Source organism: Phoenix dactylifera, chromosome 6 (assembly GCF_051530095.1).
Source record: "Phoenix dactylifera cultivar Ajwa chromosome 6, Ajwa_hap1_PhDact_Kaust_v1.1, whole genome shotgun sequence".
NCBI lineage: Eukaryota > Viridiplantae > Streptophyta > Magnoliopsida > Arecales > Arecaceae > Phoenix > Phoenix dactylifera.
In genome coordinates this window covers 32,964,741-32,990,882 of record NC_143195.1, presented here as the reverse complement: position 1 = coordinate 32,990,882, position 26,142 = coordinate 32,964,741, and the positions used below count along the sequence as shown (strand labels likewise).

Below are 26,142 nucleotides of genomic sequence, written 5' to 3'. Positions count from 1 at the left end.
TCTTCCCATCATTCCCAGTTCCGAAAGCGGCAATCTATGGTATTATCTGATTTTAACCGTGTCTTTCCACCCCGAGCACTTCAAATAAGAATACTGTAAAAAGGAATCGGCAATAAAGTTTTGGTGTCTGAACCCTATATTATCCCTCAAGCCCGGAAATTATAAATTCCACACGACTTGCCGCACCCTCTGTAACTCCCCTAACGGCGCTCGTGAGGCGCTGGGTGTCATTCTCAGTCTCACGAGACGAGAGCCATCCATCCGCTCTCTCTTCCCGAGCCCACTACGGAAAAAAAAAGCCATAAAAAATATTTCCGTTCGCACCCGCGGAACGAACCCCCGGTACAATCCTCGACCGAGCGAAGGGCGAACGCTAGGGTTTTGCCCGAACCCTAGGTTTGGGTACATGGACCGCGAAGAAGACGAGCCCCCGCCCCGCCCGCTGGGGCCGTCGTCGGAGAGCGAGGAGGCCAGCTTTCCCCACGGGGAGGAGGGCGTGGAGGGGGAAGGAGCGGCGATTGGAGCAACGGAGGTCGACGACTTGCAGCTCCTCGCCTCTCCCTCTTCCCGCCCGTCTACCTTTACCGGAGACGAGGAGGAGGCTGCCGCCTTCGAGCCGGTCGCGCTCGGCGATGCTGCCACGGGAGAGGAGGCCTTGCAGATGGGCGTGGAGATGGTGGACCCCGCCGCCGAGGCCGCGAGCCAGGGCAGCGGGAAGCGGAAGCGCGGACGCCCGCCGAAGGCGCAGGGAGGCGGGAGGGCGCCGCCGGCGAAGAGGAAGGAGGAGGAAGATGTGTGCTTCATATGCTTCGATGGGGGTAATCTTGTGGTCTGTGATCGCAGGTGAGTGGATTTGTCTCTCGGTGCGTCGTTTCTAGGGTTTCGATGGTTTGTTCTCGTCTTCTGGTTCAAATGATGCCTTTTATTCTAGGGGTTGTTCCAAGGTGTATCACCCGGCATGTGTCAACCGGGATGATGCCTTCTTTCGCACGAGGGGACGGTGGAATTGTGGTAAGTTTTACCATAGTGTTCTCACCATTTGTTTGTTCACTACTATACGTGTATACTGCCTCTCTACCATAGAATTGGAATTCGGAATGGGCCATTTCCGTTGGCGATTAGTTAGTTGCACAGTATTGTCGAGATATTGTTCAAGTCCTTGAAACTAGGAACAAAAAAAATGAGGAAATGTTTAATGACTGCATGCTATAAAGAGTCCAGCAGACTGACCTTGTTAAATGGCTATCAGTTTAGCTGCTTTATTTCTCTGATAGTGAAGCCTTTGTTTCACCAAGGGCATTGATCTTGAAAATGTGTCGTCTTGACATAATAGTTTAATCACTTCATTTCTTTTGGAAAGGTTGTGGAGTTAAACACACTGCTTCAGATCCAGATACACTGAAGACAGGTTAATAACATAAAGGGTTCAATAAGGGTTCATATAAGTTGATTTCTGTTATAAATTTAATAGGAGGTAATTTATATAATAGCTGTACAATAAGGGTTCATGAAGTCAAAAAATGAAGAAAAGTCCCTTGAAAAGCTGGTCATCATGAAAATTTATCAGAATAACTGGTGGCAGAAAGTTGAGAAGGCAGAAAAAGTGTTTTAGGAGTATTTGTGAAGAAGGCAGTTAGAGGAACATTGTCATTTTAAGATTATAATTACCTAGTTGCTCTTATTTGTGCTCTTGATAGTTCTTATAACTTATGGTTGCCTTTTGCTTTAATACATATGTATATTTAATTTTGTAACATTGCTTTGCAAATTTCTCTTATTCTCTTTTCCTGTGGAATACTGTCCTGGATAGCAAATTTGGATTTAGTATAACAAGACATTGCTTTTATTCTCTTTATGTAGATATTGTCATTTATAAAACCATCAGGACTTTTCTATGGTTCCACTATGTCCTTGATCTTCGTCAACTTCTGGTTGTTTTCACTTTGCATTTCAGGTTGGCATATATGCAGCATATGTGAAAAAGCAGCTCACTACATGTGCTATACCTGTACCTATTCTCTGTGCAAAGGTTGCATTCGAGAAGCAAATTTTTTTTGTGTTAGAGGGAGCAAGGGATTCTGTGAGACTTGCTATAGCACTGTAATGTTGATAGAATCAAATGAGAATGGAAATGAAAATAAGGTGTGCTTTCGATCTGACTCTCACATGATACATATTATTTTCTTTCCTAAAAGTTTAATAGTTATTCTTCTATTTATTGGGTCCTTTTAAAGAAGAATATATCTGAAATAATACATTAAACTTTCAAATGACAAGTCATGATCGAAGATGTACTCTATAAATTTGAGAGAATAATTGATTACGATTCACTTGATTTCATGCTTTTCCCCCCTTTCTCCTTCTTTAAGTGGAAGTCATTCTTTAATCATTATGTGGTAAAATTTTACCATCTATTTCAAGGCTAACTAGCATAGTGATAATTTCTTCAATATTATGTAGTGTAACCATTTTATGATGGATTTAAATACCAGCCTGTGCTTGTCCATGATAGCTGGCATATACTGTGTTGGCTAGTACCAGCACCCGCACTTGGTTGATAGTGGGCATTAGATGATCTGCTTGGTGTTGAGTTCACATATCTACATGTCAATGCGAGCTGATATCACTTGTTACCGAGCCTTTTTTTTAAGGTTTTTTTTTTTACTATTTCGTTGCCTTGGAGGTGGGTGGAGGTTTGTTGGTCGTGGAAAGCCTATGACAAAGCAGGAAGACGACGGAAAAACAAACCTAATTGACATGGCTATTGCCTCTTTGCTTAATATATTACATGCAAATGAGGAATTACTTCCCAGTTGCTTAAAAATTTAAATTCCATTAAAATAAGGAGGTCTAGTTGCCAACTTAAGAGAAATGATGCAAAATTCTCAGATCTTAAAATGTCACAAGTCTTGTTATATGATATATTGCCAAGACCTAGTGGTTCAGTAAAAAGCTCATAAATCCTAGTCTCCAGGATTTTTTTCATCTCATATGATGCTAATCAGCAAAAAATGCTTCAACATGCAAGCATGCCTTATTTATCTAGGTCTCCAAAATTTTTAGGCAAAATTTTATCAGTAATTACTGTATATTTTTTCAAGGATTCAAAAAGTCCTGGTCCTTGAAATCTAGAGTTGTCTGTACATGTAGAATTGCAATCATCAGGCATGTTTGCTTTTTATAGTCTTGACTGGTGGAAGTTGTGACGCAGAACCTTTATTTCTTTTTTCTGATACAGTAAGCAAAAAAGATGTCTTATTTGCATGAAACAAAGTAAAAAATTTTAGCAAAATGGTCCAGACTCATGAAGCATTACTGGCATCAGATCTATTGTGATTAAAATTTAGATGCCAATTGGCTTCCACTTTTTATTAATGAAGATGATATTGCTTCCATCAGCTCATTCTCGACACTTTTCTCGAGAAGATGAATTTGAAGAATAACATTCCTGGACAAGAATCATATGTTTTGGAGATTCTTCCCTGTGCGTCAACTCTTCCCAAATCACTAGTTTTAGTGACATGATATGATGTTTTGGTTTTGAACAATGTGATGCAAAGGCATGGGGTGTCCAAAGCTTTTTCTACTTCAGTCATTAATTTAGAAACCAATTGGTCTTTGGATGGAGCCATATTGGGTCATTAATCCAAAATTAACCATAAGTTGCAACCAAATCATCTTATGGTTTATGTGAATTGTGATCTTTGGTCTTGAAGCCTTATTGGAATTTCTAATTGCAAATAGTTGACCATTAAAGTGCTTTCCATATTGATCAGCAAAAGTTGGTTCTTCTTTGTCCAATCTTCTATTTTAGGACTTATACGGTAAACCCTAAATGATAAGTGGTGTAGCACATGAAATAGGGATGGTAGGGTTTAATAGTAAGAAAATAAGGAATTGTGGTACAGCCAGTTGACAGGATTTGAATGGAATTAAAGAAAAAATGATTAGGTTAACCTACTGATAGAATGCTTCATTTGTCAAGAAGTAAATTAGTACATGAAAGCCATGTGAGTGCTTATTCAAGATAACATTACCATGGAATTTGCTGCAGTCTACCACACTGCACTCTGATCTGATTTTGATGTCATCCCAAGTTCAACCTAGTTCAGGTGCCAGCTGTCCTTGGTCTAAAGATAATAATTTACTAATATTTGGGGGATGGACAAGGGTTTGTAGTTGTTGAGGTTGGTGTGGTATTGCAGTGATCGAAGGTAGGATGATGGGAAAAAAATTTGGAGGTGATAAGTGAGCATTTATTGAAGGGCTGCATGTGGTTATAGGTTTGGCCAGCATGGTGAAATGGTGTTTGGTGATGGATTTAGGTTTTGAGAGACTGGGTAAGGGTGAAATGGTGGCTTCACTTTAAGTGGAGAAGAAGTTGGAAGGTAGAGGGAACCTTGTACTCACTCTAAGAAGGGATCAATGATCTCACACCACTGAGAAGTTGAAGGCAACGAGAAAACTCATTCATTCATCTGTAATCAGAACCTACACCACTATTTGGCTTTTATAGCATCTCCCTACCATCTACAGATGGAATGTACGACAAAATAAAAGGAAAAAATAAAAAAGGAATAAAGATAGGCAAAATAAAATTGGTGTGGATTTTTTGCATCTGAACTCTATCATCACTTTCCATATTTGTCTTTATTGAAAAGCTTTCTGTCTCATACGTGTTAGAATCTTTGGATTAGATATTATCTCATTTTTGCTCAAAGCATAAAGATCTTCCTTGGTTAGATCTCCTTCTGTATTTGGTTGATCATTATCACCTTTGATTAGTGAATTTTTTTATTGTAGATTACCTTCCATAAGTATAGCTAATCTTTTCGTTTCTTCTACATTTTGTTTGCCTTCTAAAAAATATTCTCTAGCCATTGAATGAGATTTAATCTTGATCATTATTATACTGCCCCCTTGGAGAACTAAGATGTTGCCATGTGGCAACTTATTAAATTGCAGAAGGTCCATACTAAGGATTATTTATTACAATAGGGTCCTTGGGGGCTTAAAAGAAAGATCCAAAAGGAAAGCTGAAACAAGTTAAAAAAAGAAGCTAAAAGACTCGAGTGAATATCTAATTGCGATCTCATCAAGCTTTAGTGAGGCTAGAGATGCTTTTGTCATCAACCTTTAGTTACCAGGGTTATAGCTTCTTCTTCCTCCACCTTGTGTAGACATAGAAGGCCTCTACCATTTAAGGATTAAGTGCACTATTGGGTAGATTCGTGTTCGGGTCCTCCTAAACCGGACTCAGACCAATAAGCATTCAGGTCTAAATTTTTTGACTGAAACCCTACCCATCTAAGGATCTGGTCAATCTGGGTATGAATAGAGAGCTTTCATAAGTCTCATTGGGCCTATATGTCTAGCTAGGTATGTTATGACCCATATGCTATCCAACACTCACCATATTTGGATTAGGTGCAGATTGGATTGGTCTGGTCCCAAGCAGGTAGCAATATTTAGTAAATTTAATCTTCATAGTGCCCTTAAAATAATTTACCATTGACATATATACAAGGTATAATTGATGTATTTCATAAGGAATGTGATGAATATAAGTGTCAAACTATACATCATCGAAGGGGAAAAATATTATGTTTGGATCAGGTCCAAATTAGATCCAGATTTGGATTAGAACTGGTTCATAAAATCAATCCCATGCCATAATATATACTATGACGAGGTTGGGCCTGGTTTAGGCTGGAAACACTCTTATAAGATTCAGACTTAGACCCAAATTTTTTATGGGTTGATTTTTTTGGACCCTAACCAATGCCTAAGCCTACGTGTCCGGATTGTCCGGATCGACTCCAGGTCTCAGTTGCAGCCTTGTAATCATTACTTGTGCTTGTTAACATGTTTAAGAGATCGCTCAAACTTGTGTTTTACCATTAGAATCGTACTGCTCTAATACTATTTTGATTGGACCATTGGATCCAAAACTAGGGTAGATCTGATTTTTCCCATCAGATTTTAATGATAAGAAAACCTAAATCATAAGGTCCATCCTTAAGCCCGGTAAAGCCTAGACCTAAGTAGATGGAAATCATCATGCATGGGAAGAAGGGGTAATACTGGTAGTAACCAGAAGTTTTTTAATGCAATTTTTAGTTACACTCTCCCTTGTCTACGCTGGAGTCTATCATGCAAAAGAAGATGGGTTACAAGACTGTGTAATACCATTTTCTCATGATAAAACCAAAAGGCATTTTCAATATAGATTTAAATAGCTACTAGAATAAGTGCCCTCAATTTCTAATCTCACCAACCAGTTGCTGTCGTTACACAACTCCTATAAGGTTGCCAACTAATGAACAACTAGTGGACTCGAGGAATGATTCAAATATTTAGACCACTCATAGAAGCAAATGTGAGTTGCCAGGACTTTTTAAGAGAAACAAATTAGACAGGGTTTGCCTGAAAGAGTCGAACTTGACCGGAGTTTCATGTGTCCGAATTCCTGAGACATTCACTTGGAGGCTTTCTTCTGCAAAACCTTTGGGGTCAGTTTGCACTTTGGTCTGACAAGTGATACTTTTTTTCTGCACATCTACTTGATATAAAATATAAATAAATCACTGCATCTTGGCGTTTCAAGCTTGTATATGTGTCTTGATCAATGTTATACATGTGACTCATATACACAGGTCCAAATGCTTGCAACTTCGAATAAGATCCTTTTTTTAAGAGGTGATTGATGTATTTTGGGGGTCTCATCTTATCTTCTTAAAGCAATACCTCACATAGGCCTAAGTGCCTAACCAAGTGGTGTATGTATATTGTATATTAAAAACAGAAATTGCTGGATACAGACTGCAGCTCCAGTATATTAAGAAAGTGTGATGCTCGAAAATCAATATCTTTAGTCTAGATATCTTGTAGAGTGCAGAATCTATGTTGTTGGTTATCAACAGAAAAGAGAAGTATTATAATCAATGCTTTGTTATTTATGTGCTTTATGTGCTTATAACATCATGAATTGCCCCATTTTTTACTTGTTTGCTCTTAAATTAGTATGAATTAATTTATAAGTCTAGCTTGTATTCTAGTAGCCCTATAGTTTATTTTTCTCATGTCTTGCTCCTCTGTATCTGCTACAGGCTGCTGTTGATTTTAATGACAGGAATAGCTGGGAATATTTGTTCAAGAAATATTGGTTAGATCAGAAAAGAAAATTAGTGTTAACATTAGAAGAGCTGAAAAATGCTAAACATCCATGGAAAGGATCTGTTGTTTCTGCATACAGGGAGGAATCTTCTGATGAATTATATAATGCTGACGATGACCAAGAATATAGCTCTGAGAGCTCGTCAGGACATCGTGATGGAAGCACTTCTTCAAGAAGAAAAGTGAGAAGACGTTCTCGGAATACTGTTGATGATGAAACCTCAGCCAAAGAAGTAGATAGTGAAAGGAGATCCATGCCTGAAGATGCTGAGTGGGCTTCACAAGAGCTTTTAGAGTTTGTAGCACACATGAAAAATGGTGATAAATCTGTTCAATCGCAGTTTGATGTTCAGGCTCTTTTGCTTGAGTATATAAAACGAAATAACCTTCGCGATCCTCGTAAAAAAAGTCAAATTGTTTGTGATCCACGGCTTCAGAACTTATTTGGGAAACCACGTGTGGGGCATTTTGAAATGTTAAAGCTTTTAGAGTCACATTTTCTTATAAGAGAGGCATCACAGGTAGGTGCAGATGACGATGAAGCAGTAGTTATGGATCCTGATACTGGTCAAGTGGATGCTGAAGTATACAGTGATACAACAACAAAAATGAGTTTAGATAAGAAAAGGAAATCCCGTAAAAAGATTGAGGAGAGAGAACCACAGACCAATCTTGATGATTATGCAGCAATAGATGTTCATAACATCAATCTAATTTACCTCCGCCGCAACTTGATGGAAGATTTGATTGATGATATTGACACGTTCAATGAGAAAGTTGTTGGATCCTTTGTAAGGATAAAGATTCCTGGTACAGGTCAGCGGCAAGACATGTATCGCCTCGTGCAAGTGGTTGGTAAGTTCTTTTTCCCGCTAATAGGAATGTTTGCCGAATGAGGATTCATAAAGCTGAACCAAATAATTGGGACAATGCTTGATGTTTATGGTTATGTATTCTTTTATTCATGCAAATTGAGCTCAGAATGCTTAATGATGACAATCATTAATCTTTTCTATACAGGGACACAAATGTTTGCAGAAAAATACAAAATTGGTAAGACAGCAACAGATATTGCACTGCAGATATTAAATTTGGACAAGACAGAGGTTGTAACTATTGATGTCATCTCAAATCAGGAGTTCACTGAGGTTGGTAATTGATGCCCCTCTGTAGTTTCTGCTTTCTGTTTGACCTTGTCCAGCAGCACAACCAAGAAAATGAATATAGGTTTAAGCCTTTCTGTGTATTCCATGGTGTTAATGTTTAGGTGTTGAAGTAGTCTCATTGTCTTGCTAACATGCACCTCATACTCGGACATCTGTTTTGCATTGGAATGGAATGCAACGTAGGAGTTCAGAAGTCAGCAATATAATGTCTATTGTACGATTCAGCTACAAGATGTAGTATTCATTGAGGTTCCTTTAGCATCTGTTATTGCAATTAAGTGATTAATTATCATACTAACTGTTGATTATTTTTTTTCCTTTTTTAGCTTTATACTGTTTCCATAATGATTATTGTGCCTTGATGCACCATTTTCAACGGTGTCATTTTTATTTTTTACTATTGCATATGCTCAGTAAAATCACAACTTTATGTGAGGGAATAATATTGGAGATGTTACACATGCATCCTTGGAGAGTGTGATTCTCATAACTTATGTTGCATAAGATGCAAAATTTGAATAGTGGCTGTTATGTTTGCTGCAATTGGGTTTTTAGATTATCTTGAGCGTAGTTTTAAAACTATTTTGGGGACAACCGGTTATTATTGGTGGTTGAAACTTAAATTGTTCGAGATAATTTACTACCATCTCTGTCATGGTCAAAGCAATAAATATGATCATTCAAGAAAGAAAACTATTAGACCGCGCTGTGGATCTGCTGAAGTGGTAGGATTTTGGGTCACATCTTGATGTAATAGACCTTGATGAAGCATCTACAGTTGTAGATTAATGAGAGAATGAAGGTATGATAGTAAATGAAAGTGGCTTGCCAAACCTGGCAAAGGTAGTCCTTGTGTTTGATATGGACTAAGAAGGCCTTCTTTTAAATAATGGATCTGGACCACAGATCCTATGATTCATTATGTGCTATACATCAATGGAAAAGCTCTATCTCATATATATGTTGTGGAAGTCTTATTTTAGAAGATAGGGTGAAGTTGATGGGGAAATTCTTCATGGTAGTCTTCACTTTGACATGTTTTATTGAGAACTTGTGTTTAAGGTATAAATGTAATCTTTCACTCTGTCCTGTTTATAAAGAAACTGCCTTGAAAACCTTCGTTAAATTTTATTTGGAGCTAAAAAACTTATAAGAAAAAGTGTGAAAAGTTGATATATTACCGTGTTGACCTCATTATTTGCTGATATGAAGTATCGAGGAGATTCATGAAGTGCTCTAGTGTCTGGACTCGGCAGAAAACCAAAATTTTTGAAGTGTCCAGCTAACATGGGAGTAAATAATCTGCGTGACCAAAATATCTTGTTAAGTAGCTTATAAAATGCTGCAACAAAAGAGCTGTATGATGGGATCTGGATCCTTGTTCAAGTATAATTCAGCCTGTGGAAGAAAATTTGATATCAAATTTAATACTATTACGGTGTTAAACTCTCTAGCTACTTATTTGATTGAAGTTAGTGCATAATTGTCACACATTGATATGTATAATGTCTACGACCACTTGAATGACACTGAGCCACGCTTCAAATTTTAATAAGTTAGTTGTGAGAAGTGCAAATGGGTCACCTGCCACTTGGAATATGGAAGATGATGCATAAGAAGCTTCCTGCAGGTCCCACTTGCCAATGCATCAGCGTCGAAATGAACAAGTACAAACACTGCTTATTATTTTCATCATAAATAGCGTTTGTTTTTTTTCATGTCTGGACAAATTATTTAAATGCCAAGCAATATTGCATTGTGTCACATGGTTCCCAACACCAATAAAAGGTGGTCTGTTGCCATGTATTTGTGTTGATATATGTTGTTCTGTATTGACCCAATTGTGGAGTCCGCAAAGTTATAATGACAGATTCGTGTGGGTTGAGTGACTTGAGTCTCTGTTGCACTATTTATAGATAAACTAGATCCACCTTAAGTTGATTTCTTTAAGATGGGTCAGTAGTTGTTTTTCCTCACCTAAACCTGCCATGTGCCATCAATTTTTTAAACTTGATATCTTGTTTTGTTTATTTAGCCCAACGTAATGCTTCTTCAGTTAAGTGTGTGGATAGGATTTGTTGGTGGAAAAATGGACCACCCCACAAATGCAATTATAGCACCCAAATCCGTCAGCAGGCTCGAGCTCATCCTAAGTGATTGGGCTCTTCCGCTCTCGAGCTCATCCAAGTGATCGGGCTCTTCCGCTCTCGAGCTCATCCTAAGTGATTGGGCTCTTCCGCTCTCGAGCTCATCCTAAGTGATCGGGCTCTTGAGCCGAGACCAGAAGGCCGAGACCAGAAGGCCGAGACCAGAGAGCCGAGACCAGAAGGCCGAGACCAGAGAGCCGAGACCAGAGAGCCGAGACCAGAAGGCCGAGACTAGAAGGCCGAGACCAGAGAGCCGAGACCAGAGAGCCGAGACCAGAAGGCTGAGACCAGAGAGCCAAGACCAGAAGGCCGAGACCAGAGAGCCGAGACCAGAAGGCCGAGACCAGAGAGCCGAGACCAGAGAGCCGAGACCAGAAGGCCGAGACCAGAAGGCCGAGCACAGCAGGCCGAGCCCATGCCTTAGCCAAATATCCAATTTCCACCTAACCCTCTAAGGGACCTGACAACTCCACTATAACCTGCCACTATCTCCAAGCCATCAAGGCATAAGATCTTCGCAGGTATTCGGCACGACCTGCCATTAATGCACGAGACTCTCTCAAGTCTCCGATGCACTCAGTCATTTAATGAACACGGCCCAAGACGATCTCCGGATCACTGAACCATCAGAACGTATGGCTCTCCCTGACCGCCGGTTCATTCGGTAATAAATGCACTTACCATCCACGGACCCCAGGCCCACCACAGCCGGCGGTTCAACCACTCCAACAGGTCCGATCGACCGTGACAACTCCCTGATTCCGGTCTGATCCGGTCCCGTTCTCCATTACGCCATTAATGGGCCAAATCGTGCCCAATTATTACAAAACAGGACAAACCTCCTGTCACCTCCCAGGTAACAAAAATCCTCCTATAAAAGGAAACCTGGGGGGAAAAGGGAGTGGGGACGGGAGGAAAAACCCGAAGCTCTCTCGGTCTTCTCCACATACTCTCTTCCCTGCTCTCTCCACATACCTGCCCCCTCTAACTTAAGCATCGGAGGGCCGGCGCCGGAGAGCCCGGCCACCTGCTTTTTTGCAGGACAGGCCAGGACGCACCACCCCTCTTCGGACTTGCACACCTCTCGCGGCGGAGGACGCAGCCGGCCGGCGCACCGCCGCCCGCCCCCTGCAGCAGCGGAGCTCCTCTTTCCCCGGCTTCGCGGCGGCCCCCGGGTCCAATTTCCAGCAACAGTTGGCGCTAGAGGAAGGGCCCGAGTTCGCTGCCATGAAGCTAAGAAGCAAAGGAGCTTCCAACGCCTCTCGACGTCCTCCACTTAGTCCTGGACACTTTGTCCAGAACTCGCCACCTCCGGCCGAGTCAACCCCTCAAGTTCGACCGGAGCAGTTTCATGCCCTGGTGCAACAGGTGCAGGCCTTGGCTACCGCTGTCCAAGGCTTGCAACCTAAGGGCGCCCCGACGGTACCGCCCCCTCCGGCCCCAGTTCAACCGGAGCCTCCTACAAGCGGACTTCCCTTTCGAGGTCAGGACTCTCAAGTCCAGGCCTCCCTCTGGAGAGAACACCCAGCTAGAGGCCCTGGTGGCTGGCCCCAACCCTCAGAGGTCGAGTCAGTTCCAGGGCAACTTGCACCAGAACGGACCGCTGCAGCGATCCCCCAGAATGATGAACTCGACAAGAAGGTCGAGGAGCTGGAGCGCCAGATCCAGGCACTCCATGGAAGGAAACCGGGACGTGACGGTGACTTTGAGTTCACCACAAAGTCCCCCTTCTCCCAGCAAATTGATGACGAACCAGTCCCGCCGCGGTTCAAGATGCCCCAGGTGGAGCCTTACAACGGCAGGGCCGACCCCCTCGACCACCTGGAGAGTTATCGGGCCTTAATGGCCCTACAAGGAGCCTCGGAGGCCATGATGTGCAAAGCCTTTCCAGCAACGCTCCGAGGACCGGCCCGGCTTTGGTTCACCGGGCTGAAGCCGAGTACTGTCTCCTCCTTTGAGCAGCTCGGCAGGCAGTTTGCCAGTAATTTTGCCGCTAGCCAGCCCCAGCGGCGGACGTCGGACTCCCTCCTTGACATCAAACAAAAGGAGGGAGAGTCCTTCAAGGAGTACTTGGATCGGTTTACTGCCGCAACATGGGAAGTCCGGGAGCTGGACCAGTCAATCGCCATGTCGGCACTAAAGACTGGAGCCCGATCTTACAGGTTCCTCTTCTCTATCGAGAAGAACTTCCCTGCGGACCTCACCGAAATGTTGGCCCGAGCTCGCAAGTACGCCAAGGCTGAGGAAGCCATGGCCTCTCGGCGGGAGGAAGCCGAACAACCTGCCAAGATGCAGAAGAAGCACCAGGAGCACTCCCAACCAAGTAGCAGATTCCCCTGGCATGAGAAAGAGCCTCCTTGGCCCAAGAGCCTAGCTCGCCCGGGGTCTCCCCTCCAAAAATTTCAGACGTACACTCCTCTCACATCCACCCGAGCAGAAATCCTCATGGAGATTGAGGGTCGGGGCTACCTCCGACCTCCATTGAGAATGCGTCCGACAGAGTCGCGGAAGCACTCGAAAAAGTACTGCCGCTTCCACCGAGATCGCGGCCATGATACGGAGGATTGCTACGAGCTTCGTGATGAGATCGAGGCACTTGTCCGCCGAGGTCGGTTGAGTTATTTTGTCCGTGATCATGCCTACAGGAGAGAGCCCGAGGAACAAAATCCAGTGCCGCATAAGGAGCAGAATGACAACTGACCTCTCACGGGCATCATCAATACCATCAGAGGGCGGGCAACTAGAGGCACCAGAAGCTCCGAGCTCGGAAAAAAGAGCTTCCTCAAAGCATCCGTGCACTGTGAAAGTCACATCTCCTTTTCTGATGAAGACCAAAAGGGTGTTGAGCCCTCTTTATAACGACGCTGTAGCTATTTCCCTCATCATTGCAAGGCTTTAAAAAAAAGGGATTTTAGTACATAATGAAAGCTCGGCTGATGCCTTATTTTGTATGCTTTCCAAAGGATGAGCGCTCCTCTGGCTAGATTCATAGGAGATTCTACCCCAAGAAAGTACTATGAAGCTCTAGGTTCGCCGTACCGGTACCGAACCCCGTACCGGTGCCGCACTAGTATAGGCGTACCGAGTATCGGTACGGTACCGTACGCTCGGTACCGACCGTACCGACATTGGTGTACCTATACCGGTACCCATCGGTACGGGTATGGTACGCTCGGTACCGACTGGTACCGACCGGTACAGCGAACCTTGAATTGAAGCTAAATCCTTTCATGGTCCAGAAGGCTGTCGAGCTCAGAAGAATGCCGAGCTCAGAAGGCCGAGCTCCGAAGGCCGAGCTCCGAAGGCCGCCGAGCTCAGAAGGCCGAGCACCAAAGGCCGCCGAGCTCAGAAGGCTGCCAAGCTCCGAAACCCGAGCTCAGAAGCCCGAATGCAGAACACCTCCCCCAGAAAATCGAGCCAAAGAAAGCTAGTGCCAAGCTAAGTCCTAAGGGACTTCGAAGCTCGGAAGCCATCAAAATATCTCCAAAAGGTATAGGACGCCACTTTGGCTTCAAATAATTTCAATATTTTATCTATTTCCAGGTCGGAGAATCCAAAAAACGACCAAACGTCGCCCCGAATAGGGCACGCGATCGCTAACGGACGAAGTCCGTCTCCTGTATGCGTCTCCAATGATGCTCTGGCTAAGCTCGGGACGCCGATTCGACGACACTTCGACGCCATTCGACGCCATTCGACGACATTCGACGACACTTCGACGCCATTCGACGACATCCAACGCCATTCGACGACATCCAACGCCATTCGACGACATCCAACGCCATTCGACGCCACTCGACGCCATTTGACGACACTTCGACGCCACTTCGACGCCATTCGACGACATTCGACGCCATTCGACGACACTTCGACGCCATTCGACGCCTTTCAACGCCATTCGACGCCTTTCAACGCCATTCGACGCCTCCTACGACAACACGCCCCGATCTGAGTAGGGGCACCCTGCTGAGTTGACCACAAGCCAAAGAAGGCCGCTGAGTCGACCTGAAGCACTTTAACTCTAACTGCATGAAAGGTACATCCTGCTTGGCACGCACATCTCCATATATATTTGGCTATATTACAGGATGATCGACGACTGGACTACTTCCTTCGTCCGAGCCAAAAGGCAGCTCGAACTCGGAAGTCGGGGGTAGTGTTGGCGGAAAAATGGACCACCCCACAAATGCAATTATAGCACCCAAATCCGTCAGCAAGCTCGAGCTCATCCTAAGTGATTGGGCTCTTCCGCTCTCGAGCTCATCCAAGTGATCGGGCTCTTCCGCTCTCGAGCTCATCCTAAGTGATTGGGCTCTTCCGCTCTCGAGCTCATCCTAAGTGATCGGGCTCTTGAGCCGAGACCAGAGAGCCGAGACCAGAAGGCCGAGACCAGAGAGCCGAGACCAGAGAGCCGAGACCAGAAGGCCGAGACCAGAGAGCCAAGACCAGAAGGCCGAGACCAGAGAGCCGAGACCAGAAGGCCGAGACCAGAGAGCCGAGACCAGAAGGCCGAGACCAGAGAGCCGAGACCAGAAGGCCGAGACCAGAAGGCCGAGACCAGAAGGCCGAGCACAGCAGGCCGAGCCCATGCCTTAGCCAAATATCCAATTTCCACCTAACCCTCTAAGGGACCTGACAACTCCACTATAACCTGCCACTATCTCCAAGCCATCAAGGCATAAGATCTTCGCAGGTATTCGGCACGACCTGCCATTAATGCACGAGACTCTCTCAAGTCTCCGATGCACTCAGTCATTTAATGAACACGGCCCAAGACGATCTCCGGATCACTGAACCATCAGAACGTATGGCTCTCCCTGACCGCCGGTTCATTCGGTAATAAATGCACTTACCATCCACGGACCCCAGGCCCACCACAGCCGGCGGTTCAACCACTCCAACAGGTCCGATCGACCGTGACAACTCCCTGATTCCGGTCTGATCCGGTCCCGTTCTCCATTACGCCATTAATGGGCCAAATCGTGCCCAATTATTACAAAACAGGACAAACCTCCTGTCACCTCCCAGGTAACAAAAATCCTCCTATAAAAGGAAACCTGGGGGGAAAAGGGAGTGGGGACGGGAGGAAAAACCCGAAGCTCTCTCGGTCTTCTCCACATACTCTCTTCCCTGCTCTCTCCACATACCTGCCCCCTCTAACTTAAGCATCGGAGGGCCGGCGCCGGAGAGCCCGGCCACCGGCTTTTTTGCAGGACAGGCCAGGACGCACCACCCCTCTTCGGACTTGCACACCTCTCGCGGCGGAGGACGCAGCCGGCCGGCGCACCGCCGCCCGCCCCCTGCAGCAGCGGAGCTCCTCCTTCCCCGGCTTCGCGGCGCCCCCGGGTCCAATTTCCAGCAACAGGATTCATTTGAAATAATGATATACATGTTTAAGAGTTGCTTACCACCAAATAAGAAAAAATGAAGTGTCTATCTGGCTCCTAAGAGAATAACGTTTGATCAGATCCATATTATAGGCCATGAAAGTGGAAACTCAGAAACATTCATCCATTGCATATACATTCAGGGGATGTGATGTCTGGTGTGGCGAACCATCATCACTACTGCAGGAGAGAACTAAAATGAGGCTCGCTGTGGAAGTCAAAATTTATCGATGAAAGACATTTTCTAATACCATTGATGAAGTTGCATAATGATCCTACTTCACATTAGAAAAGCTTCAGCCAAGGACTAAGGCATCATATTAAGTGCTTGTGTTTGTTAATACTCTTAAGGTTGAACCAGAACAGGCAGTGGTGTACTGTCACTTACCGTCCAAAATATTAGCAGACATTAGTGACTTATACAATATAGACATGCTTAGATACTCAGGGGAACTCATTTTTATCTAGGAAGCAGACATGCTTTAAACCTAAAACATGGATGTTAGACCTTCTAGAGAAATTTAGCAATTGAGTTATTTTGAAAATTGTAACTCTTTTTTTGGCATAGATATGCAATAACCTATATGCAGGGTATATATGCAAAAGCCCCTATTTCTTATTCTTTCTTGCACCTTTTTACTTTTGTTAACTGTATTTTATGTAGATGGATAAATATGAGGTTATCTTTTTATATAAAAATAATATTACAGTTTTATCTTTTTGTCTCTTGTACTTGTTTAAAACTAAATACACGTTTATGTTTTACGCTTATACTGGAAATGGCTATTTTTGTCTACTTTGCTCGAAGAATAGGAGTCGGAAAGCAAGCATAATGCATAGGTAAACAATATATGTAACTGTGTATGCATAAATATACCACCAAGTTTCAGAAACTTGGTTTCAGTTTTGGTTTTGCTTTCAGTGGGGCATTTTTGTTCCAATTATGGAATACTTAACTCTAAATATAGGATTTGGAGATTGATTAAGTTATAGATTATGATTTATATGTTGGTATTTGGAGCTTGATGTAATGGTGATCATTATATCGGGTTAAAATTTTTTGTGCAATTTTATACTTGTTTATTTTACCTTTTTTAAATATTTATGCAGTTAGGTATTAGATAGTTTTTATTCCTTTGGCTTTTAGTATGATTTAAAGTTTTGTAACTTTAAACTTTCAGTCTAAAATGCTAAATCCCTATCATACATCCAGTGATTCCAAACAATACAAATCATTCTAAATTTTTGTGATATATGTTTTCTCAGATGATTTTATTTTTCCTAATTTTTATTCAATTTTTCTGATTTCTTTTACACCAAAACTCTGAAACTAGGACCAAAATTCCTGAAATCAAAACTTGGAGGGCCCAACCAGAACCAAGTTTTTCAAACTTTGCTTCCAAGATTTTTGAATGGTGCTAATTGCTTTGAGCATCCTGTGATTTGCATCTGGGAATGCTGGTAAGAAGTCCGGCTTCCCCTTGTGTTGGAAAGTCCTTCCTTTTCTCTGTCTTGTGTAAAAGAATATATTGCATTTGATATCATCTGCTTGAGTTATCTGAGTTTCTTTTTGTTTGTCTTGACTGATCAATGTTTTTTCAAGGAGGAATGCAAACGCTTAAGGCAGAGCGTAAAATGTGGTTTGATTAGTCGGTTAACAGTGGTAATACTACGTGAAACTTCAAACTCTGTTGCTCACCCTGATCTTGCTCGTCATTGCCCTATCTGACAATGGCTTTCATTTGAATGTCTTTAGGGAGATGTTCAGAAGAAAGCTAGGGTTCTTCAAGCTGTGAAAGTTGATGCTGTGAGTCCATTACCAGTACATTATATTTACTTTTAGCAAGAATTTTACTGACATTTCCTATCATTTAAAGGTTTTAGTTATATGTTCCTTTCCTAATGATAAATCTGGCTTTATGAATTTGCATTTCTTATGTTTCTTTTCTCAGTGGTTGGAAAGTGAGAAGTTACGGCTTAGTCACCTTCGTGATCGTGCCAGTGAAACAGGTCGCAGAAAGGAATATCCTTTCAATATAAAAATATTATTGGTTTTACTTTTAGTAGAAAATTTGATACTTGCTTATTGCACTGGCACTGTAGAATGTTCTTTTGCTAGGTTAGCATTTTTTTAAAATTTATTCTCCAGTTAGAGATGAGGTCTTCGGCTCAATTAGTATATCTTATTTTTTCATTGCTTGAATGATTTCTTTTCCATTATCTCTATCTGTTCCCTGTTGAAGACTTACTACATATATCGTGGATTAGAATTCTTGTAGCACTTTTCCTAATTTCCCTCAAAACTTTAATTGCATCAGATTCAAAAAGAGAATCAATCTGATATTCTTGCGGAATGCCTTTGTATCAAAGTAACTTTTGTTTATCAAAGCAACACAGTCTTGTCTAAAGCTTCACCTTAGCTCTTTATACTGGGGGGAACCTTTGATGTTTTCAACTTAATGCATGGCAATGCATTAGGGCCTAAAGCTATATCATCACTCAGTAGTACTCTCCCTGTCAAGTTGCATACCCCATTGAATGCATATGTTTTTCTTGCTTTTGGTAGGTTATGCTACTGCTCTGATAAGGCCTTTCCACAGAGTCAAATTACTCTGGCATGATTCTCAATTTCAAAATAGCCATGGACATTGTGCTTGCCTTGAATCATGTTTAAGGCCTATGATTTCCTTTGATGTTGTCAACACCTTAGCTTTGCTTTCTTTAATTTCTCTAACATTGTGTGATCATTCTTGATGCTTCTAGAGTTGTATAGGATACCATTTAAAGGTGTTGATTGGATAGGCTCAGCCTATTTAAGGAAAACTTGTTAGAAAGACTACCTTGTATTAATATGGGGAAATTGTGAGCTAAATTAGCATTTCCGTTCCATGTTTCCTTGCTAATGTAAACTTGCTCAGGCATGCCCTTGATTGATTGTGCCATGCTATCTCTGATTCCTATCCTAAGCAAGTCCGAGAGACTAACTCCTTTGGCCTCTACCGTACAAAATTATTTTTCTCACTCAAATGTACTAACTCTTTATTGGTTACTTAGTTGATGTCCCCCTCAAGGGACATTAGATTATAGGGATATTACTGCAGTCTTGATAACCTTGAGCCCATCTAGGTTCATCAGAACGTCCATTTTCATCTTATTCTACTTGCACTTCCATTAGCTCTGAGCACCAAAGTTTTGCATCTGGTAGCAATGTTATAAAGAGTGGGTTCAAAGTCCTACTAAAATGGACTTACTAACCTGCAATCGTTTCCCTTACAAAGTGACATGCCTTCTCACTAACCAGTTATGAATGCCATTATCATCCATAAAATTTTCATAACATATGTAGGCTAAACCTTGTCCCTTTGTTCTCTCAAAGTCTTGAAGCTTCTCAAGGCTTGCCAAATATGAGAAGATACCCTTAACTTTCTCAGTATTTACAATTATGATTATGCCTATGGTTAGGCAGTTTATTAAGGGGCTGTTTTGTTTGCCTGTACAAATATAGGCTGCAATTGGGATTACAGTTGCAAAAGCTGTTTCTGTGTGGTTGTCTGTAATCAAAAATTGTAAATGTAATTACGACTTTTTCTTGTTTGATGCTAACAAGAGACTTTCCTCGTATATAGATATTAAAATGAGCTGGGATCTTCCTCAAATGAGCTAGATGTTGTTATCCACGCTGCTGCTCCTGCAAATAATCTAGTAGGTTACCCCTTTGAAAACTATGAATTGTATATTTTCTATTATAGTGTAGAAATTATCATATTATTTTTATAATTATGATACAAAGAGTAATATTATTAAATTATCATTGGATTGTTATAATCACTACAAATAATTTGTTATTATAATATTTAGATATATTATTATTATTATAGAAATATATAATATATTAATTATTATTATTTATAATAACTAATAAATATTATATAATATTTATTATTTTATAATTTTGATTATTATTCTAATAATATAGATTAAGTAAAATTATTGGGATATAACAATAATTAAATAATTATATTATGATCGTAATAATAATTATATTTTTAATTAATTATAATATTATAATTGTCTTTAATGATATAAGATTATAAAATTTATTTGATATTGTAATAATTATGAATATTATTATAATAATAAATTTGTACTTGATAATATTTATTTAACTAATTAATATGTTTTTAATATATTAATATTATTTAATATTAACTTTCGATGATTGGTGAGCAGTGAGAGGATTCTCCAAAAAGTTGCTTCTAATTACAACTTAAGTTATAATTGGACTTGGCAGTCAATTTCGCCTATAGTTTCAATTGCAAGATTTGGGTTTGCAATTCAAATGCAACTTGCAGTTGCAATTGTAGGCATCCAAACAGTTGCTTTAGATGGCTGCAACTTAATTCAAGCATTTGCAATTATAGCCAGCCCAATTGAAGGGGCTAATTGACCTTTATCATACCACGATTTCAAGCACCTGTGGCACATTTACTGAGTGATGTATTTCACGATCAAGCCTTGTACCTCAACTTTTTGGACCTTTTCCGAGTGAGAAAGCTCTTGTTTTCAGGCCTTATTTGGTTGCTTGCATTTCTAGATGCGGTTGGAAGGCAAAATGCTGCATTTGTATTTGCAAGTGTTTGTTTGGCTTGCTTGCTTATAAAAAACTGCAATTTTAATTCACGTGTTTGGTTGTTTAATGTGGAGAATGTGCGATCACCACCATACAAATAACATGGTGAGATCACCACCACTAATATTATTATATCATATCATCATATTATATAATTATTTTTATATTATCATTATAATTATAATATTATTATATATATATATTATATAACATCATACTATGTGGTACATTATATTTTATGATATTATAATGTAATATGTTATAATATATAATCTATATATATCATATTATATAATTATTTTTATATTATCATTATAATTATATTATTAATATATATTATATATAACATTATACTATGTAGTACATTATATTTTATGATATTATAATATAATATGTTATAATATATAATCTATATAATATAATATAACATAACATAATACAATATAATAATGCAATAAAATAATGGTAAGATATGATATGATATAATTTAATATATTATAGTATGATATTACAATATAACATAATACTATAACATAATTTATTATATACTATAATTAATGTTATAATATAATATCAATTATATAATTATTATATTATTTTTTGATAATGAATTAATATTGATATTTTATTATATTATAATTATATATCATTCTATTACAATATGATATTATAATTATTATTATTATTTTATCATGGAAAAATTATTATAATAAGAATTGTGATAATATCATAATATTTTTTTAAAATTATGGTCATAGCAATACTATTAGCATATGATCATTGGAGAGAGCGAGGTGATGGTAGCTTGTTAAGTCTGCATCTAGAGTCTTCATCTGAGGATGCAGCCATTTTTGGTTGTATCTGTTGATGCAACAAAAGGGCCTTAGAATGCAGGTCAGTTGCATGCATCTCGCTCAGTGTTGCAGGCAACCAAACACTTGCATTTTTCTGCCTGAAACTAGGACGCACATCTAGGCCGAGATGCAGGCAACCAAATAACCCTATTAGAGAAAAAAACTGCATTTCAAATTTTTTGAGCAGTTTGTATGTTGATGTTGAGGCCTCTATTTAAGGTAAGGAAAATTCACCTCATTATAGTGTAATATTGCCCATTAGGGACATGATTGTTTCTTATGTCTTCACCTCCTCGCTAACAAGTATTTCCAACTCCTTGGAATCTTAGGATTCATTTTACCAAGTTATATCTCAAAGTCAGATGTTGAGCCCTCTATTAGTTTTTATATCTATTGCAACAAAAAGTTGTGCAAGTGTTACCAAGAATCTTTGTAGGAGTGCCGCATGTCCAACACAACATCCACTAAAAGAACTAAACGTTGAACCCTCATGTACAACATTACATAATCATACATTTAGCTATAGCAGGAAGTTGATTAACCCTTTGATTTGTTTATTATTTAGCATTATATTCAATTAGAGAAAAGCAGTGGCAACTAACCAACTATTGCTAGTAGTGTCGATGCTTTGGATTAAACTTAGAGTGTTTCAGAAGTATGAATACTTGCACTGAAGTGTCCTAAACAGTCTCCATGTTGTTTGTGCAAAGCACTCCAATTATGGAGAAGTGCTACTGTACTGTTTTAAGTGTCCAAAATAGTCTCCATGCTAAAACCACAGAACAAAGTTCGCTGATAACTATAACCGTGACAATTTTTACCTATACTTCCTTTAATGCATGAAAAGCTTAAAAAAATTGAAAATTTACATTTTGGATCTCTCATTGAAGCATTTCTACATGAAGCTGATTCTTCTCGCTGGCTTCTTGGTGGGCTTTTGTCAATCTTTGAAATTTGTTACATGATAAATGTTATGTTAGCCTTTCCTATCCTATAATGCTCCCTCATATTGCTGTTCGATCACTTATGATTTACTACCTATTTTACTTTGATGGAAGTATATGTGATTTAATATTTGGTTTCCATAAGATTGGTTAGCTGCATCTCATTTATCAAGAAATTGTTCTAAAAACAACATATAAAAGCAATTATTTAGTAATCCTTGACCGTTTTTCACGCTTAGAGAATGTGTAGAGAAGTTGCAGCTTCTGAGTACCCCTGAGGAACGTATGCGTAGACTAAATGAAGTTCCTGAAATACATGCTGACCCACATATGGATCCAGATTATGAGTCTGCTGAGGAAGAAGAAGTGGATGATAAAAGAGGTACTTTGCCTCGTAGGTGCAGTGCATTCTAGTTGCAGATTTGCAGTTATTTCTTATATTTTAAATTATGGTACTTTGCTTTGTATGCATGCAGATAAGTACAGTCAGTCAAGGGAATCTTTATCTCGTAGGAAGGGAAGGGATTTTTCTTCTCTTGGAAGAGGGTCAGGATCAAATTTCAATTGGAATGGTGCATCAAAAAGTTCAAGCGGTAGCCGGGTTCTGAGCAGAGGATCATTGACAGAAGATGCACAAGATAAATCGGAAGCATTCAGTGGTGGTGGGAATAGTGAAAATGAATTATCGTGGAATCAAGGTAAGGATGCACAGTGGACAAGCAGCTGGGGAGCACCAAATACCCATGCAAGCACAACTGGTCAGGAGGCTGGGATTTGGGATAATAACCAACTTGTTCCAAAACCTGGAAATACATATGCTATTGCAGCTGAAACAACATCAGCATCTGTACCTTCTAGAGTTTCAGTACCCTTAAACATCAATGAGAATGATAAGGTCTGGCACTATCAAGATCCAGCTGGAACTGTCCAGGGGCCATTTTCCATGTTACAGTTGCGCAAGTGGAATAAATTCTTCCCACCTGATTTGAGGATATGGCTAACAACTGAGAGGCAAGAAAACTATATATTATTGACTGATGCAATGAAATCACAGAATGTCTTACCCCAGCAGGAGCCTCAGCATAACAGCTATCCTCAGCCTACGAATTTTGCAGGTGCAGTGGATGATAGAGATAATAGATATGGAGGAGGCTGGAAAGGGACTCATAATTCCATGTTGATAGGCATGCAGAATGGAAGCAACTGGAGTGCGAGCCAGATTGGTGCTACTCTCTCAACTGCTGTTAATATCCTGGCAAGTGCTGGTAGATGGGCTCCACAGCCAGCTAACTTGTCTGTGCCAAAAATGGAGGTGGTCAAGGGCGATAATGCTTGGTATGGCCAACCCCATGGTCAGAGCAGCCCCAGACCTACAGCCCCATTTGGGAATCCATACCGACAACCATCTTATCAAGGTGGAGGGGGTCAAGGAAATGCTGGTAGATGGAACAAAGGTCAGGATCATGGAAGTGCATGGAATTCAGACAGGCCTAGGGGGTCGAGGACAATTGGTCAGGGTTATGAAAGCCAACATTCTAATTGGAGCTATTTAAACCAGCAATCTCAACAAACTTTTGTAGAACCCTGGAAAGCCCGACCAGTAAATGATTCTAATCTACCTGCTCCCACCCCACAGCCAATTATGAGAGACCGGACCAGTGTTCAAGGTTCTTTACATACATCTGCATCAACAGCTGCTTCTGTTCAACCTATAAACTCTGGCTGGGGCACTACACCAAGTACTGGATTCGGTGGGGCACATCACTTATCCACAGCAAATCCTGATGGTGTTTGGGATGTGCCTAAGCAGTCTGAGGATCAGGGTTCATGGTCTGTTGCATCTGCTTCTGTGCCGAGCATGAGTAGAATGGCTGATGTGGGTACTGCCCAGTTTCCTGAGAGGGTAGATCATTTGGGTGATCCTCAGCTATGCAGTCAGCAGAAACCTTCTGAATCTAATGCACCAAATATTTTGGTGAACCAATCAGGTCTTTTCCCCCAGAAGGAAGAAACTATTTCTTCAAATAATGCCGCTGTTCCTAGTGTCTCTGGCATGAACAAGAACCAGAGCTTTCAAAGTGATTATCCTAGTCCAACTCCAAGATGTGATAGGCAGGAGTTTTCTGTATCTAATGATCCTGATCCTGCCAAGAAGTGGCCTGAAGCACATGATAACTCAGCTTCTAAAAGTCAGGGGGCTGATCCTGCCCCTGCTTCTCTTGCATTCGAACCATCAGATCCACGATCTCAACTTTCGGCTGAGGTAGATAACATGCAACTGCGGTCAAGGGATTCAGATGAAGATGTGGCGGATAAAGGTATTAAACAGAACGAGCAGCCTTTCCCAGAAAAACAGAACAAGCAGCCTCCTCTAGCAGGGATAGAACAGAAGCTAGTTGATCCTGCCCCAAGTATTAAACTGACAGCTGAATGTGATGTGCTGGAGCTTGCTTCAGATCAAGGATCAGAAGCTTCATCAGCTCCCAAGCCAGTGTCTGAATTGCATGGATGGGCACCTTCTCCAGCTCAGAAGCTGGAACCAAATGGTTCAGGTACAGTTCCTGCACCCCCATGGAGAGACCTGAGATTCTCAGGTACTGAGCCTATAAAATATTCTAATCGGGAAGGCCCACAAGATATGATGGGCAGTGAGTGGTCGTTGCCATCTCCAACCCCAGCTTCCAGGTTTTCTGGCTGGGATATTGGTGCTGATTCTACGTCAGGTAATATCCAAAACAATCAATTGGTCTTGTTTGATGGTTTTAATATGCTGATATATTTGCCTATGGAAATGCAAATGCTACCACAGGTTGTGGAACACTGGGACAGGTTAGTTCCAATGCAAACACTGATCAGGGAACACCCGCACAAGGAAATACAAATGCAAACTTAGGTTGGGAAGCGTCAGCTATGGGAAACCTAAAGAGTCCTGGTATGGGAGCACCTATCCAGGGAAACTCAAATCCAAATACTGTTTGGGGAGCACCTATCCAGGGAAACTCAAATCCAAATACTGTTTGGGTAGCACCTGCCCAGGGAAACCCTAACCAATATTCTGGTTGGGGGGCGCCATCAACAGGAAATGCAAATCAGAATCTTGGCTGGGGCGCGCAGACACAGCAGGGTAATACAGATGCCAGTGCTGGTTGGGGAACGGGGAGCAGTAGGAGCTGGAATTTGCCAGCTGGAGATCCTGATAGCTTGGGGGCTCAACGGAAGCACCATGGAGATAAGTACCCAAGGGGCAGGGAATCAGGGCATGGCGGTGGGAGAATCTCATGGGATGGGAGCGGGGAGGCATCACGACCAACTCCGAGAGGACAAGGGCAGAGAGGAGTGTGTAAGTTCCATGAGAGCGGCCACTGCAAGAAGGGTGCATCCTGTAATTATCTGCATCCATGATGGGAGCTGTTGAAAGATTTTTCTTTTTTTCTTTCCTGTTTCTTGTACGGCATGATCACCTTGATAGCTCATGTGAGATCTGAAAGAGCGTGTGGAAATTTGCTTTATCATGCCATGTAGAAATTTGCGCAGGTGGAAGTGCGGATACAATTTTCTTTCTAGCTCTTTGCATTCTTTCCTGTGTATGATATGCCACGAGCAGTGAAAGAAGACATGCAGCTCCTTCCTTGCGAAGATGGACTGGAAGAAGATATTGGACAGCTTCTCACGACTCCACTGGCTCGTGCAAAACTGGCATTGGTGGCATCTACCTGTGATGGCTGCACTACATTAGCAAGGCTGATTGACCGATTTTGTTCTGTCCATTTCTTCGAGAGCACTTGTTAGAGAAGAATGTAGAACTAATTGGTTAGTTTTTGTCCTGCTGGCAACACTG

At 41.3% G+C, this 26,142-nt stretch overlaps 1 protein-coding gene across 1 annotated transcript; it reads left to right on the top strand.

Moving 5' to 3' along the window:
- Positions 1 to 275: 275 nt before the first annotated feature.
- LOC103712193 (uncharacterized) lies at positions 276 to 25,867 on the top strand. The gene is made up of 11 exons (XM_008798651.6): positions 276 to 843; positions 932 to 1,011; positions 1,955 to 2,142; positions 7,110 to 8,031; positions 8,197 to 8,324; positions 17,480 to 17,539; positions 17,633 to 17,683; positions 17,829 to 17,899; positions 22,538 to 22,686; positions 22,781 to 25,027; positions 25,114 to 25,867. The coding sequence occupies exons 1-11, from the start codon at positions 407 to 409 to the stop codon at positions 25,704 to 25,706; spliced, it is 4,926 nt and encodes a 1,641-aa protein (XP_008796873.3). The 5' UTR covers positions 276 to 406; the 3' UTR covers positions 25,707 to 25,867.
- Positions 25,868 to 26,142: the final 275 nt, after the last annotated feature.